Source organism: Balaenoptera musculus, chromosome 15 (genome assembly GCF_009873245.2).
Source record: "Balaenoptera musculus isolate JJ_BM4_2016_0621 chromosome 15, mBalMus1.pri.v3, whole genome shotgun sequence".
NCBI classification, from domain to species: Eukaryota; Metazoa; Chordata; class Mammalia; order Artiodactyla; family Balaenopteridae; genus Balaenoptera; species Balaenoptera musculus.
Window position 1 is genome coordinate 72296860 of NC_045799.1, and position 14700 is coordinate 72311559.

At 55.1% G+C, this 14700-nt stretch overlaps 1 protein-coding gene across 2 annotated transcripts; it reads left to right on the forward strand.

Annotated features, from left to right (window-relative positions):
- Positions 1–51: 51 nt before the first annotated feature.
- On the forward strand, positions 52–12117 carry RNF40 (ring finger protein 40). 2 transcript variants are annotated; one of them, XM_036824911.1, is made up of 20 exons: positions 52–110; positions 219–422; positions 851–1018; positions 1153–1294; positions 1955–2161; positions 2723–2844; positions 2966–3112; positions 3212–3286; positions 4025–4144; positions 4242–4421; positions 4628–4763; positions 5567–5724; positions 5811–6238; positions 6325–6442; positions 6565–6714; positions 6888–7100; positions 7181–7306; positions 8553–8693; positions 8785–8886; positions 10850–12110. In XM_036824911.1, the coding sequence occupies exons 2-20, from the start codon at positions 291–293 to the stop codon at positions 11024–11026; spliced, it is 3042 nt and encodes a 1013-aa protein (XP_036680806.1). In that variant the 5' UTR covers positions 52–110; positions 219–290; the 3' UTR covers positions 11027–12110. The 2 variants fall into 2 exon arrangements, with proteins under 2 accessions (XP_036680806.1, XP_036680807.1); XM_036824912.1 differs by having other exon boundaries at positions 54–110; positions 5603–5724; positions 10850–12117.
- The last annotated feature ends 2583 nt before the right edge of the window (positions 12118–14700 follow it).

The following is a 14700-nucleotide window of genomic DNA, read 5'->3' on the forward strand; positions in this document are numbered from 1 at the left end:
GAAGATTTCGCCACATCCGGTACTGCCTGTGGCGCCTGCGCTCTGTGCTGGGGAGGCTAGTGACGTCCAGGGGAGTCCAAGATGGCGGTGCTGGGCTGATTCTGCTGCCGGTGAGGGGCCCGGGGCCGGCGGGGCGGGGTCTAGAGGGTGGGTGCGGGGGAGGCTCGGGGCTGCGGAGCTTCGGCCGCTTCCACATCTCTGCTCTCTGTCTTCTGCAGGTGACGGAAGCGTCGCCTTCGCCTGCCTGACGTGCCTCGGGAGAGCCTGCGCCGCTCCTCGCCGCCGCGGCCATGTCTGGGCCCGGCAACAAACGCGCCGCCGGCGATGGGGGCTCGGGGCCCCCAGAGAAGAAGCTGAGTCGCGAGGAGAAGACCACAACCACGCTTATAGAGCCCATTCGTCTTGGGGGCATCTCTTCCACGGTTCGTGGGCCCCTGTTTCAGGCCTCACAACTTGCCAGAACTCCCATCTCTGTTCTCCGTCCACGTCGTCCAGAACCTTACTCCCAGTTCCCCAGGTTTAGCAAGATCCACTTTTCAGAACACTCTGTTGAAAGAAACCGAGGACACGACGTCTGCCTTCCCTTTACAGATAGGAAAACAGGTTTCCAGAGGGCGTGTGACTTGTCAAAGACTTCAGAGTTAGGAAGAGGCAGAAGCAGAACGTGACCCTCCTCACAACCGAGACGCTTTCTCTGTGGGTGTCTGAGCCTCTTTAAATCCTGTTAGCAGTTAGTCTGGGGATACTCCCCTCTCCCACCCATCCCATTTTGCTTTCCTTTGTCTCTTGCTGTGATTGGGTTCTTGGTCCCTGCTTGACCATCTTCTCGGCCCCTTTGTTTCATTGGTAGGAGGAGATGGACTTGAAGGTTTTGCAGTTCAAGAATAAGAAACTGGCAGAGCGGTTGGAACAGAGACAGGCTTGTGAAGATGAACTCCGAGAACGAATTGAGAAGTTGGAGAAGCGGCAGGCCACAGATGATGCCACACTCCTCATTGTCAATCGCTACTGGGCCCAGGTGGATGCCCTTCTACTTTCCAAGACCTGGCCTTGATCCAGCTGCCAATCCTCAGACTCCTCTGCTAGGAAAGGAGTATCATGCTGGGAAGCACCTGAGGGATTCATAACATTTTTGGTGCTTTCTCCCTTCAGCTGGATGAAACTGTGGAAACCCTTCTCCGACACCATGAGAACCAGGGGGACCTGTCTTCAGGGACAGAGGCGCCTGGGACCCAGGAGGGGCCAACACGTGATGAGACCCCTCTCACAGAGCCAGGGACATCGGAGCTGAGGGGTAGGGCCAGAGCCCTGGGATCTGGGACGCTTAATTAAGTTCTGGGGAAGGTCCTGGAGAGGAGGGGACTTTGACATTAGGCTACTGAATTCTCTGCCTACACACACACACACACACACACACACACACATACACACACACAAATTGATTTCATATCTGGGCAGCAAAGGGCAGTGGGTAAGAACACACGTTTTGGAATCTGAGTGACATGGTTAAGAGTGCAATTCATGTTTTGATACTCAGTTCAAAAAAGTATTAAACGTTGATTGTGTAGTTGACGTTGTTGTAGCTTTGGAGGAGACAAACAAAATAAAAAAGAAATACTTACTGCCCCAACCATTAGGGAGAAAGTGATTATAAACCAAAAGAAAAAAGTATAGGGGTCTCTGAATGGGAATTAGTGTGTGTGCACATAGTTTAGCTTGGGAAGGCAGAGAAGACCTTCCCTGAGGAAGTGATTTGGTAGCTCTCTGGCTTTGAGGAAATTACCTCACTGAACTGTAGTTATTTCACTTTTAAGACGGGATAACATAGTATTACAGGTGTTGGTTATGTTGACTCAGTGAGCTATAGAGAGTTGAAGGAGGCGATCTGAAACTTGGTACAGAGTGGTGGTAACTGTTACCATTATTCTCATGAGGGTCTGTCCGTCCCTCCCAGAGCCCCTGCCAATGCAGCTGCGGCCACCTCTCAGTGAGCCAGCCTTGGCTTTTGTGGTGGCCCTGGGTGCGAGCAGTAGTGAGGAGGTGGAGCTGCAGCTGCAGGGCCGCATGGAATTCTCCAAGGCAGCTGTGTCCCGTGTCGTGGAGGCCTCCGACCGCCTACAGCGCCAGGTGGAGGAACTCTGTCAGCGAGTATACAGCCGAGGTTAGTTCTTTGTGCCCCCACCCCAGAGGTGTCCAACTCCATTTGCATCTTTATGGTATCCCCTCCTCAGTGCTTCTGGCCCAGAGGCAGCCACAGTTCCGCAAGGAATAAATCAGCCATGTTTTCAGGGGAAGGGTTAGGCTTGATGGTGGCTCTCGCTTTGATTCCTGGAGTTGAGCTCTAGAGAGATGGGTGGGAGGAGTTGTTGGTGCTGGGGGAGCCTCCCCCTTGTGGCTGGAGACCTCTTGGGAGCATTGTGCACAAATCTTGGCGGCAGTTGCTGATCCACGAGGCATAGCAGCAAGTGCCCAGTCTTTGCAGGCAGACTGACTTCTCCCAGCCTTAGTTCTGTGAGTCCAGCCTGGGCGTTCTGAGCAGATGGCTCTCCTCTCTGCGCTGGTTTCCTCCTTTGTGCAGTGGGGACAAAGACTCCTGGCTTTGTCATGAGAAAATGGCAAGACAGTTGGTGGATCACACTGGGCACATAGCAGACTCCAGAATGAGTTAGTACTTTGACCCATTGCCCTGGACTTGGCTCTTACCCGAGCCCTGCCTTCCCAGGGGACAGTGAGCCCCCCAGTGAGGCGGCTCGGGCACGCACCCGGGAGCTGGGCCGTGAGAACCGACGACTACAGGACTTGGCCACCCAGCTACAGGAGAAGCACCACCGCATCTCGTTGGAGGTGGGAGTTGGGCTTTTAGGGTGGGATTAGAACCAGGGCAGGGTTTGGATTAGATGGGCACCCGAGGATCTCAGGGAGCCGGGTCTCTTATCTAAGCACCTATCCCCTTCCTTGTCCCCAGTACTCTGAGCTCCAGGATAAAGTGACATCTGCAGAGACCAAAGTGCTGGAGATGGAGACGACAGTAGAAGACCTGCAGTGGGACATTGAGAAGTTGCGGAAGCGTGAGCAAAAGCTCAATAAGCACCTAGCGGAGGCCTTGGAGCAGGTAGGGTCAGACACTGGGTCAGATGGAGCCAGAGCAGGGTACTTGGGGCCCTCGCTTCTCTCCTCTACACCCATCTGTTCCTCTGTCTTCTCTCCACAGCTCAACTCTGGCTACTATGTATCTGGGAGCTCCTCAGGCTTTCATGGGGGCCAGATCACACTCAGCATGCAGAAGGTGAGCAGCAGCATTCTTCCTAGTCCCTCCCACAACCTTTTCTCTACCCTACCCTTGAACGTCCCCTCAGAATTAAGGACAGACGTCCAACTGTGGTCTCGGAGGTCTTTCCCCGTTACTCACAGTGCTCTTTATTTCATTCTTTCATATGTGTATTCAGTAAATAATTGCTGAACACTAAGTGCCAGGTACTGTATAGGAAGCAGGCATTTTGGAGAACGAAACAGGAATTAAACCTTTCATGGAGCTTAAATTCTAGTTTGGGTAACTGACAATTAGGTAAGGTCGTACATTAGCTGGTTAAAAGTACCACTTAGAAAAGAGATGTTGGGGTATGTTGGAGTCAACTGGCATTCTCAGTTGTGTAGCTGAGAAAGGGCCTTGCTGCCGCTGTCTCATTCCTTGTCCTGCTTTTGCTCTCTCAATTCTTGGTCGTTGCACACTTTTTTGGTGCTGCAGGGTCACTGGGCCCTGTCTCCCCTTGCTGAGCTTGCTCTTCAGGTCTTCCAGGAAGGCTTCCCTGACCCCCTGTCAGTTACAAGCCTTGCTTCCCAGCACTGATCAGACAGTACTGAGTTTCCTCCTACTTGCCTGGGAGCCCTTAGGAAAGTGCCTGGGTCCGGCTTGTCCCTGGGCCTTCAGAATACATCACTGCTCTGCAGAGGGGAGCTTGGGTAGGGCATATGGTGGGGCTATGAGGGAAGCATGCATCCTGGCCTGGCCCTTCCCACTCCACAGTTTGAGATGCTGAATGCGGAGTTGGAGGAAAACCAGGAATTGGCCAATAGCCGCATGGCAGAGCTGGAGAAGCTGCAGGCCGAACTTCAGGGGGCTGTGCGGACCAATGAGCGCCTCAAGGTGAGCTGTGTTTGGGGCTGGGAGGGTACTGAGCCTACACGGTAGGAGCTGGCTCTGAAACCTTTTGCTGATTGCCATTGGACATCCCTACCCCTAGGTAGCCCTGCGGAGCCTTCCTGAGGAGGTGGTACGGGAGACAGGGGAATACCGAATGCTGCAGGCGCAGTTCTCACTGCTCTACAATGAGTCTCTGCAAGTGAAGACCCAGCTGGACGAGGCCCGTGGGCTGCTGCTGGCCACCAAGAATTCCCACCTGAGGCACATTGAGCACATGGAGGTATGCCCTTGGAACAGGGGCCGGGGACAGGGGTAAAGACCAGACCCTTAGGGTCAGGTTGTTCCTGGGTCAAGGGTGTCAGAGGTCCTATGTGCCTGCCAGAGGTCCCTTGGGAGTAAATTCTTCCTGAGCTGCTGAGGCCTGAGGTAGGGGGGGCTTGCCGGTAGCTAAGGGGTTGTGTGGGTCCTTAATGCCTCAACCCACAGAGTGATGAGCTGGGGCTGCAGAAGAAGCTGCGCACAGAGGTTATCCAGCTGGAGGATACGCTGGCCCAGGTACGCAAGGAGTACGAGATGCTGCGCATCGAGTTTGAACAGAACCTGGCGGCCAATGAGCAGGCGGGTATGTGGTGAGGACAGGGTTGAGGTGGGGCCTTATCTGGGATTGCTGGCCCCTGGTGTGGCCAGATGCTTATCCAGATGTAGGAGGTTAAGTCCCTTCTTCTCTCAGAGCCTCGTCTCTCTGTGGAAAATGGGGACCACACCACCTGGCTCAAAGGCGCAGTGAGGCTTACAGCCAGATGAGGTGGCTCATGGAGCAGACTCAGCCAGAAAGGGAGCTCTCACCCTCATCTATGCTTCTCTGGCCTTATGGTGCCTCTCTGAGATACTAATTCATTTTTCACAGATTTATTGAACATTTTCTATGATCCAGGCTCAGTTCTAGGCTTTGGGATGATACCAGTGAACAAAACACGACTAATCCCTGTTGTGGAGCAGTGTTATAGTGAGGGAAGACAGACAACAAAGGAGGAAAAAATTAACGTGTGTATTAGGTTGTGACAAATATACCAAGAAAAATAAAGCAGGGAGGGAAGACAGGAAGTATTATGAGAAATGCCAGGGAAATGTAACTAAGAAGATGATATTTGTTTAAAAAGTTAAAAGAAGTGGACTAACTTACTTTTGTGAACTTACAGTTAGTTATGTGTTCCTTCGAGAGGAAATTTGGAAATATTTAAAAAATCTGTATTAGCAGAAATAACACACATAGGCAGTGTCAAGTTATGTTCAGGTGAATTCTCTTCGTTTGTTTGATGAGATCACACACTCTACATAAGGCTTCAGTTGTTATCTTCTTTGTAATGAGGGTGATGGCTCTGGTACTGCCTCTTCCCCCGCTGAGGGGCTGGGCCCCTAACCCAGGGACCAGTCCAGCCTTGGTTTCCTGTCCTCTTCCAGGGCCCATCAACCGGGAGATGCGCCACCTGATCAGCAGCCTCCAAAACCACAACCACCAGCTAAAGGGGGACGCTCAGCGATACAAGCGGAAGCTGCGGGAAGTGCAGGCTGAGATTGCCAAGGTGAGGAGGGGGCTGCCTGGGGAAAGCTGCGGCTAGACCCCAGTGAGCACGTCTCACCTCAGCCCTGTTCTGTCTCTGCTTTGCAGCTCCGGGCCCAGGCCAGTGGCTCTACCCACTCCATCCCCACCCTGGGCCACCCAGAGGACTCTGGCCTGAGTGCCCCAGCTGCAGGGAAAGAAGAGGGTGGGCCAGGCCCTGTTGGTGCCCCTGACGCCAGAAAGGAGATGGCTTCAATGCCTGGCGCTGCCATTACTACCTCCTTGGTGAAGAAGGAAGACCTGATCCCTTCTGAGGAAGAGGCCCAGGCCCTGACCCCCGGGGCGCAGGGCCCCTCCTCCCGGGGCCGAGAACCTGAGGCCAAACCCAAGCGGGAGCTTCGGGAGCGGGAAGGGCCTGGGCTGGGACCCCCATCTGTAGCCTCAGCTCTCTCAAGGACTGATCGGGAGAAAGTCAAGGTGGAGGAGGCCAAGAGGAAGGAGTCAGAGCTCCTCAAAGGTCTACGAGCAGAGCTCAAGTGAGGCCCTGTTCCTTTCTCCTTCCCACCCCTGCCAAGTGGCCTCCAACCCTACTCACCAAGCCTTCCTCCTGTGTCTCCCCCAGGAAGGCCCAGGAAAGTCAGAAGGAGATGAAACTGCTGCTGGACATGTATAAGTCTGCACCCAAGGAGCAGCGGGATAAGGTGCAGCTCATGGCAGCGGAACGCAAGGCAAAGGCTGAGGTGAGGGCAGGTAGGGCCTATGGGGTGTGCAGAGAGGCTGCCCAGGGGGGTTGTAACCAGAGCAGAGCCCTAGGTCAGCAGGAAGCAGTGACAAGAGAGCTCCCTCCTTCTGGTGGTTATAGGTCGATGAGCTACGGAGCCGTATCCGGGAATTAGAGGAGAGGGATCGGAGGGAGAGCAAGAAGATCGCGGATGAGGATGCCCTGCGGCGCATTCGTCAGGCAGAGGAGCAGATAGAACACCTGCAACGCAAGTTGGGTGCCACCAAGCAGGTGCAACCCCGTTCTGGTCCCCTTGCTTCTGAATGTTGAAATTCCCTTAACCTCCTGTTCTAGCACATGGCCTGGGTCCATTCTGTGGTTCTTTGCTCAGCCATGTTTTCCTGTGGTTTCCCCACTGTCGTCCATCTACTACATTCCGTCTTGTCCCTGCCCACTTGCTGCAGGAGGAGGAGGCTCTGCTCTCAGAGATGGATGTGACAGGCCAGGCTTTTGAGGACATGCAGGAGCAGAATGGGCGGCTGCTACAGCAGTTGCGGGAAAAGGACGATGCCAACTTTAAGCTGATGTCAGAGCGGATCAAGGCCAACCAGATTCATAAGCTACTGCGGGAGGAGAAGGATGAGCTGGGCGAGCAGGTTCTTGGCCTCAAGTCCCAGGTATGGCTGCCCTGGGCTTGTTAGGGTGGAGCTGGAGAGGCAGGGGCTCCCTAGCACTGAGTCCCCACCCCTGTCCTCAGGTGGATGCCCAGCTGCTGACCGTGCAGAAGCTGGAGGAAAAAGAGCGGGCCTTGCAGGGCAGCCTCGGGGGTGTGGAGAAGGAGCTGACACTGCGCAGCCAGGCCCTGGAGCTCAACAAGAGGAAGGTGAGGCCAGACCTATGGGAGGGGACAGTAACCTGGGATGCTGGCTCACAGCCTCACTTTGTGACTCTGCCTAGAGAACTTGAAGCAGATGACCTGGGCCAAAGTCTGGCTCTGCTTCATCTCACAGCCCAGCTCATGTCTCAGACACTTACTGTGTTCCAGACTGTGTGCTGGAGGACTTTCCATGCTTGGTCACATTTCAGTCTGAAAATAATCCTACAACAGTTTTCGTTGTTACCTTTCATAAGTGAGAAGACTGAGGCTCAGGGAGGTAGTTGACTTGCTCAAGAGTGGAACTGGAATTTGGGCCCGGGTCTCCTTGGCTCCACAGCCCCACGTCCTGACCACTGCATTGGTTAGCTGTGAAATGGGCATGGTGGTCTCTGTCATGTAGTTGTATTAAACCTAAGAAATGTTTAGCTTGTGGTAGTTGTTCTTCTTCTGAGGGTAACAGAGTTAGGAATGACCTGTGGCACCCTCTTGGTGACGTCACTCCTCTAGCTTATGGTAAAGGCTTAAGATTAACATTGACTTTCATCTTTTTTCCCTTCCTGGACTTTTTTTCTTCTCCATTTGGCTCATTCATTTAAGCAGTATTAGTCATACCCTTGCTACATACCAGGACCTGCACTGAGTGCTGGGGAGATCACGGGAACAAGAACGCCCTGCTGGAAGTGGGAACTTCCAGTTTTGAGGGGCAGATAGCAAGCCAATAATCCCACAGATAAAGTAACATTATTACAGATCATAGCATGTCTTTTTTGGCGGGGGAGGGCCACGCTGCACAGCTTGCGGGCCATGGCAGTGAAAGCCTGGAATCCTAACTACTAGGCCACCAGGGAACTCACAGTATGTCTTATGAAGGAAATAGAGGTGGATGAAAGAAAAATAGAACAGCCTGTCTCAGGAGGTGACATTTGAGCTGAGGCCTCAGGGGGTTGCAGGAAAAAAATACGTGTGTTGAGGGAGTTGAGGGGAGCAGAGAGAGGAGCCCGGTGAAGCCTCAAAGACAGGAGAGAGCGTTATGCAGGTGAGGAACTGAGAGTGTTGGGAATGAGGTAGACTAGTAGGAGGTGAGGGTTCAGAGGTCGGGAGCCAGAACCAGTTCCAGTGAAGATACTGGACTTATCCCGAGAGCAGGAATCACTGGATGGTTGACACAAGCACCTGCGGGCCATGGCTCCACATGCCTGACTCCCCAGGCTCAGGCAAACGGTGCCCCTCCTCCCCGTTCCACCCACCTCAGGCTGTGGAAGCAGCTCAGCTGGCCGAGGACCTGAAGGTGCAGCTGGAGCACGTGCAGACACGGCTGCGAGAGATCCAGCCTTGCCTGGCAGAGAGCCGGGCTGCCCGTGAGAAAGAGAGCTTCAACCTCAAGAGGGCTCAGGTGTGTGGCGGGCAGGGGGTGGGGGCGGGGTGGGGGCAGGAGGTTCAGATTCAGGACCCTTGCACTCAGCCTAGCCCCTCTCCTGCCCCAGGAGGACATCTCACGGCTGCGGCGCAAGCTGGAGAAGCAGAGGAAGGTGGAGGTTTACGCAGATGCCGATGAAATCCTCCAGGAGGAGATCAAGGAGTACAAGGTGGGGCCTTGGGGCTGGGTTGTGCTCCAGGAATCTTACATGACCTAGGAATCTTAGATGGGGGGTTGGTGAGAGCTCTGGTGGGTAGTCTGGGGAACCCAGAAATAAGGTAGGATGGCAAAACCTGGGCAGAACCCGTTGTGGAGAATCAGATAACTATCAAGTATGGTACACATACTATGTGCCAGGCAGAGTGCCTGGCTAGGTGTGAGAGGGCTAGGCACTAGACCTGGTCTCAGATCTCTTGAAAGTGACAGTCTGTTGGAGGAGGCAGCCAAGGAATTCTCCCATCTGAGTGATGAGCAGTGTGATGGCAGAGGCCAGAGGGGCTGTGGGAAATCAGGGGAGCCCCTTAACAGCCCTGGTGGTCAGCAGGCTTCCTGGAAGGAATATCATCCAAAGGAAAACTGAAGAGTGAGTCAGGGTTGGCCGTGATGAATGGGGATGAAAGGGTTCCAGCAGAGGGAAAGGCAGAGGTGGAGGCCCTTGGTTGAGAGAGGCGTGCTGGAGGACAGAGCTGGACAGTCGTAGTTGGAGGACAGAACATGGGTTTTGTGGTGAGTGACAAGCCTGGTGGGGGTTGGGCAGTGTTAGATCCTGAAGGGTTTGTAAACCAGGTTGAGCTGCTTGGCGTATCCTGTAGTCAGTGTGGAGAGAGCGACATCTCAAGGATGTTGAGGATGAGGTGCCTGTGGGACTTCTTGGGAGGCTGTCTGGGAAGGCACTCAAAGCAAAAGGGCTGGTCTGGAGGACAGGAGTTTGTGGGGGATTGTCAGCAGAGGCAAAGGTAGAAGACACATATAACTGTGGTCACCCAGGGAGGGTCTGTGGCATGACACGGAACAGGGGTCACTCCCCCTGAGGAGCCTGGAAACTTAAATGATGGACAGAGGAAGAGAAGCCTGTAGCTTAGGAGGAAGGAGAGCGATCTAGAGGGAATTGATTGGGGAAGAGTTTCAAGGAGGCAGGGGTGAGCTCAGAACTGCCAAGAAGGCAAATGAAGCAAGTGTTGAGAGATGCCTCTTGGATTTGGCAGTCTTGGCGGGAGTTCTTGGGCAGAGGTGGGGAGGTGGAGGTCGGATCACCTGGACCCTCACCTACTGGAGTGAGGAAAGGGTGGAGAGTGAGTCAGTAAATAGACAACCTGTTGAAGCAGTTTGGCCTTGAAGGGGCAGAGGCAGCTCGAGGCAGCCATGAGGGAGCAGGGAAGGGTTTTTGGAGAAGCAGCAGATTTTGCAGCCTGTCACATGCTGATGGGTAGGGTTCTGAGAGCTAGGGAAGAGGTGATGCTTGTGGGGAGTTGCTGAGGTGGCGGCTGGGCTAGGATTTCAGGCAGGGCAGAGGATGAATGTTGGGAATGCTGAGTTGAGGGAATTTCCTGTCTGGAGTTGGAAGTGAGACCTGGTGGCAGGTGGGAAGTTTCAAGATAGGAGAGTAGATTTGTAAAACCTCCTTAGAGAGAAATGAATCCCGGGACCCACAGCAGGATCTCTGGGCAGCACTAGGGATGGGCCCAGTTGAGGGTTGAGAACAGCAGATTTCTAGTGGCATTGCCATGCCCAGCTGTGACTTACCAGGTGCAGGTGGAGAGAAGGTAGACAGTCGGCTTAAGCCAGGATTGGGGTTTTGCCAGAGAAGGCCAGAGGGGCAAGAGATGAAGCCCCAGGGCAGAGGAGCTCAGGTTGGAGCCTGTGGGTCATTGACCTTTAGAGGGGACATGTGACCACTGGCCATCACCACCCAGGTTAGAGTCTAGACTGTGCTACTTTCTAGTTTTGAAACCTGGGCTTTTGAGCCTCAGTTTCCTCATCTGGAGAGTGCTTATCCCTACCTCCTAGGGCTATGGTGAGAGTTAGGTGCAGTCTGCTCTGTGGTGGCCTTAGTCTGGACCACCTCTTGCTATCAGCTTGGGATCCGGGCCCTGTCAGGATTGTTCCTGATCTGATGCCTTTGCCCTGCCCAGGCGCGGTTGACCTGCCCCTGCTGTAACACCCGCAAGAAGGATGCAGTCCTCACCAAGTGCTTCCACGTTTTCTGCTTCGAGTGTGTACGGGGCCGCTATGAGGCCCGCCAGAGGAAGTGCCCCAAGTGCAACGCAGCCTTTGGTGCCCATGACTTCCACCGTGTCTACATCAGCTGAACCCATAACTCAGGGGACTTTGGAACACCCATGGACCCTGGGGGCTGTGCCTCCAGTCCCTCCCCACCCCACACCCAGTGGCCCCCACCCTCCATTCCGGACCCTGTGGGCCCAGCCCCTCCCCATGTAGTTGGTTTTGGGGGCCCCAGTGCATGCTAGTGGGAGTGGGATTAACCAAGCTCAGTTTCACCTTTTCCCCAAAGTCAGAACTACAGCCTAGGGGGCACTTCCCCTGCACGAAAGGTCTGCTGTGAGAGGCCTGAGGGGCCCAGAGCACTCAACGGAACTTCCTGGAACCTGGCCCTAAACCTTCTCCAACTGACTCCACGGGCCCATCCCAGCCCTAAAGGGGAAATTCCCCAGGCTGTGACTTCCCACGCAAGTGGAAGTTCACTACCTGCTTACACACCCACAAGTAAGGAGCAGGGGTGGGTCAGATCTCAGCTCCTTGCTCTGAGACTGGGCTCTGGGGCCCAGGGAGTTTCTTTACCCTCTGCTCCCCAGACCTGGGCAGACCTTCCCTCCTGTGGAGTTCCTTGGGCTCTTTGGTCTGGTCTTATACTAAGAGCACCTCCTTGATTGAGGCACTGTCTTCTTCTGGGAAGCTCTCTAAGGTTGCTGCAGTCACCTTGCACTCATCTTGGGAGTGCTAACTAAGATCATCAGTTTCTATTCTAATCAGACCCCTCCCAATCTCTACTTCACTCCCAGGCCCCACTTAAACCCACCTGATGCTTCCCAGGGCTCCGCTGGGTCCCCAGCCCTGACCCTGCTTTCATCCTGGTGGCCTTAACTTTAGTGGAGGTCGAACTTCCAGGGGGAAAGGGACAGACGTAGCCTGCCGGGCCAACTTCCAATCATTCCAGGTAGAAGAGCTTCATCTAACACCCTGTGACTGAGCCTGTACCCACAATGCTTCCTGTGCTGCCTGCCCAAGCAAACACTATGGGCTGTGAAGGCAGTATGCAGGGGCCTGGAAGGTGGAGCTGCTGAGAGGTGCAAGGCTCCACTCGGACCCACAGCCCCTGCTCTAGAGATGTCTTGTATAGGCTGTTAATTGTTTTGAATAAACGTCCAACCCTCAGCCTATAGTCCGAGTAGCCAGGCTTCCTGACCTAAATGTGGTTCTGGATTTTGGCTGTTACACTTGTTCCCGGCGCTGCCCTGGCTGGCGTGTGAACCTGGAGGGCCTGCACAGATGAGACCCCACTCCTGCCCACTCCCAACACCTGGTTATACTGTCGTCCGTCATCCCAGACTGGGCCCGTGGGAGGGGCGCGTCTGCAGGGAGAAAGCGTCTTGGTCAGCACTCTGTCGCCAGCCGGCCCCTCCTGTTCCCATGGGGAAAGGCTGACACACCCTGGATCTCTGCAGCTCTGCCGGCCCCGGTCCTTGCTGGCTCGGCACAGCCCGCGCAGTCATTGGCAGCAGGGATGCTGGGAGCCCCGAAGTGCATCCTGGGAAGTGTAGTTCCGTATTGGCACCTGTAGGCAAGATTCTCGGAGGGGAGAGCCGGGTCCCCGGTTGTGCTGGCCAGAGGCGGGCCTGGACCCAGTCTGTGGGCCGTCTCTCCCCAGTGGCTTCACCCGCCCTTCCCCGTCGGACGGACAGCCAGGACGCCTCAGCGGGTGACTTATTTCATTGCGACCTGCGCTGGCCACTGGCCTTGTTCTCGGGAACCGTGTGTCCAGCGGCGCCTGTGGGTTCAGTGTGCTGTCGGGTCCGCGGCCGGAGCCTTCACCGAGGCTGCACTGGGGCTCGCGCTTGGGCCGGTGTTGACCGGGCTTGGTGCCGGAGCTGGAGCTGGAACTGGAGCCATGGCGACGGGAGCGGCAGCCGACGTGTCAGCAGTCACGCCCTTGCGCGACGCTGCGGCTTTATCAGAGGTCGCACCTTCGCTGGGGCTCGGGGCCTTGTCTGCCTTCGGGCTGCACCTGGCGCCCAAGGTTTCGGCGGGGCCGCAGCGGTTGGACCAGGTCGGACCGGAGACGGAGACGCGGGCTACAGTGACTTCCGGCGCAGGGCTGGCGGCAGAGGATGCGCTCCCCGAGGCGCGAGCCGTGGCGGGAGATGGCATCGGGCCGTCGAGGCAGTGTCCGTGGCCCCTGGCAGTGGTGGCCAGGGTGGGAAAAAACGCAGCATATTGCATCATAGAGATGCCGCCTGGCTCTGAGAGGAGCGCTGCGCCCTGGAGCGGGTCGGAGTCAGCCAGTCTTCTGTGAGCACTACCCTCTTTCCCGGGAGTCATCTCCACGTGGGCTCCTTAATAAATGCAAGTGACTGCAACACCTCCCCAAATATCTCTCCTGGGCTAGTCTCCATATCCAGAAGGGCTAAAATCTCTGAGTCCCCATGCTTAATAAAGTCGGCACCAAACCACTTTCTCAAGCTCCAGACCAAGGGAGTGGAATAAAAATCCCAGAATTTGTGGGAGGAGCAAGCACTGATGCTGCAGGAAGAACAGAGTAAACTCACCATAAACGTTGGTTTGCAATGAGCCTGCCCGGTGCTGGGAGGATCTGCCTTAGGGGCTGGTCAGGCCCTTCCACTCAGGATGTTTGATCCCTTACAACCCCCAGTAACCTCAGTGGCTGTGTGATACCCTGGGCCCTTGAGATGGGCAAGCCAAAGCTCCTCCTGAATCTTGACCTTGGCTGGCCTCTGGGTGTAAGCAGATGTTTGGCCTCAGTGGCAAAGTTACGTGTTTTAGCCAGAATTAAGGCTACTGTCTGTGATTGGCCACAGGGTCCAGGGGAGCATTTGACATTAACCACTCTCTTTAAAACTTCCCTTGGGCCCTGTGGTGCTACAGTCTCCTGCTTTTCCTCATACTTTTTATCTTCTCATGGTCCTCCTCCTCTACCTATAAGCTAGACCCTCTCCTTTCTACTCTACTGCTCTCCCTGGGTGTGTTTATCCAGGACCATGGCTACAGCTAGGCTGCTAAGGCCCAACTCCTCCAACCCAGTTGTCTTTCCTAAGCTCCAGACCTGGTAAATCACCATCATTCGTGGCCAGGGTTGGGGGAGGGGGATAAGATCATGTCACTCTCCTTAACACCCAGCCCCCCACACCGCCTGCCAATGGTGCCCTTATTCCCAAGTTACTCAAACAGGATGCTCTACACTCCAGGCTCTGCTCTCTCCCTTTCTCAATTCCCACTCCATCTATGCTCTAAGCCTACACCTAACTGTTATGCACCCTCTATCCCCCACCACAACCCCTGGCTTCTACACTTACTATTTCTGTTCCTGCAGCCCTCAACCTTCAGGTCACTTCCTCTGCCAGTTTTCTGACCTTCTGCTGTGGCAGGTACCACGTCTGGATCCACAGCCCCTTCTGCTAAGTATGAAGCAGTGTGCTCCAGTGTCTGTTCTTCCCCTGTAGTCCCCTGACTTTGCTGAGGATCCTCCTGTGCTGAAGCACCTCAGTGTCCCCAGGGAATATAGAATAGCCTTCATTACTCGCTTCTACATGAAACGCAATTCCCTCCTCTCTTTCCCCCTTCCCCACCGCCCCCTCACCTTGCTTTCCAGATGGAAAACGGGAAGGAGAGACAATTGAGTCTGCCTTGGGAGTCTGAGTCAGAGAAGCACAGGGAGGGTGGGGAGACAGCTTCCTGGCTGGGGCAGGGCCCCCCGGCAGACTGGGGCAGAGGCAGGCAACGGGTGAGA

Coding starts and splice junctions, on each gene's coding strand:
- RNF40 (XM_036824911.1), top strand. CDS start 291: ATGTCTGGGCCCGGCAACAAACGCGCCGCCGGCGATGGGGGCTCGGGG. Junction 1,295..1,954: donor AGGGACATCGGAGCTGAGGG/GTAGGGCCAGAG, acceptor CGTCCCTCCCAG/AGCCCCTGCCAATGCAGCTG. Junction 2,162..2,722: donor TCAGCGAGTATACAGCCGAG/GTTAGTTCTTTG, acceptor CTGCCTTCCCAG/GGGACAGTGAGCCCCCCAGT.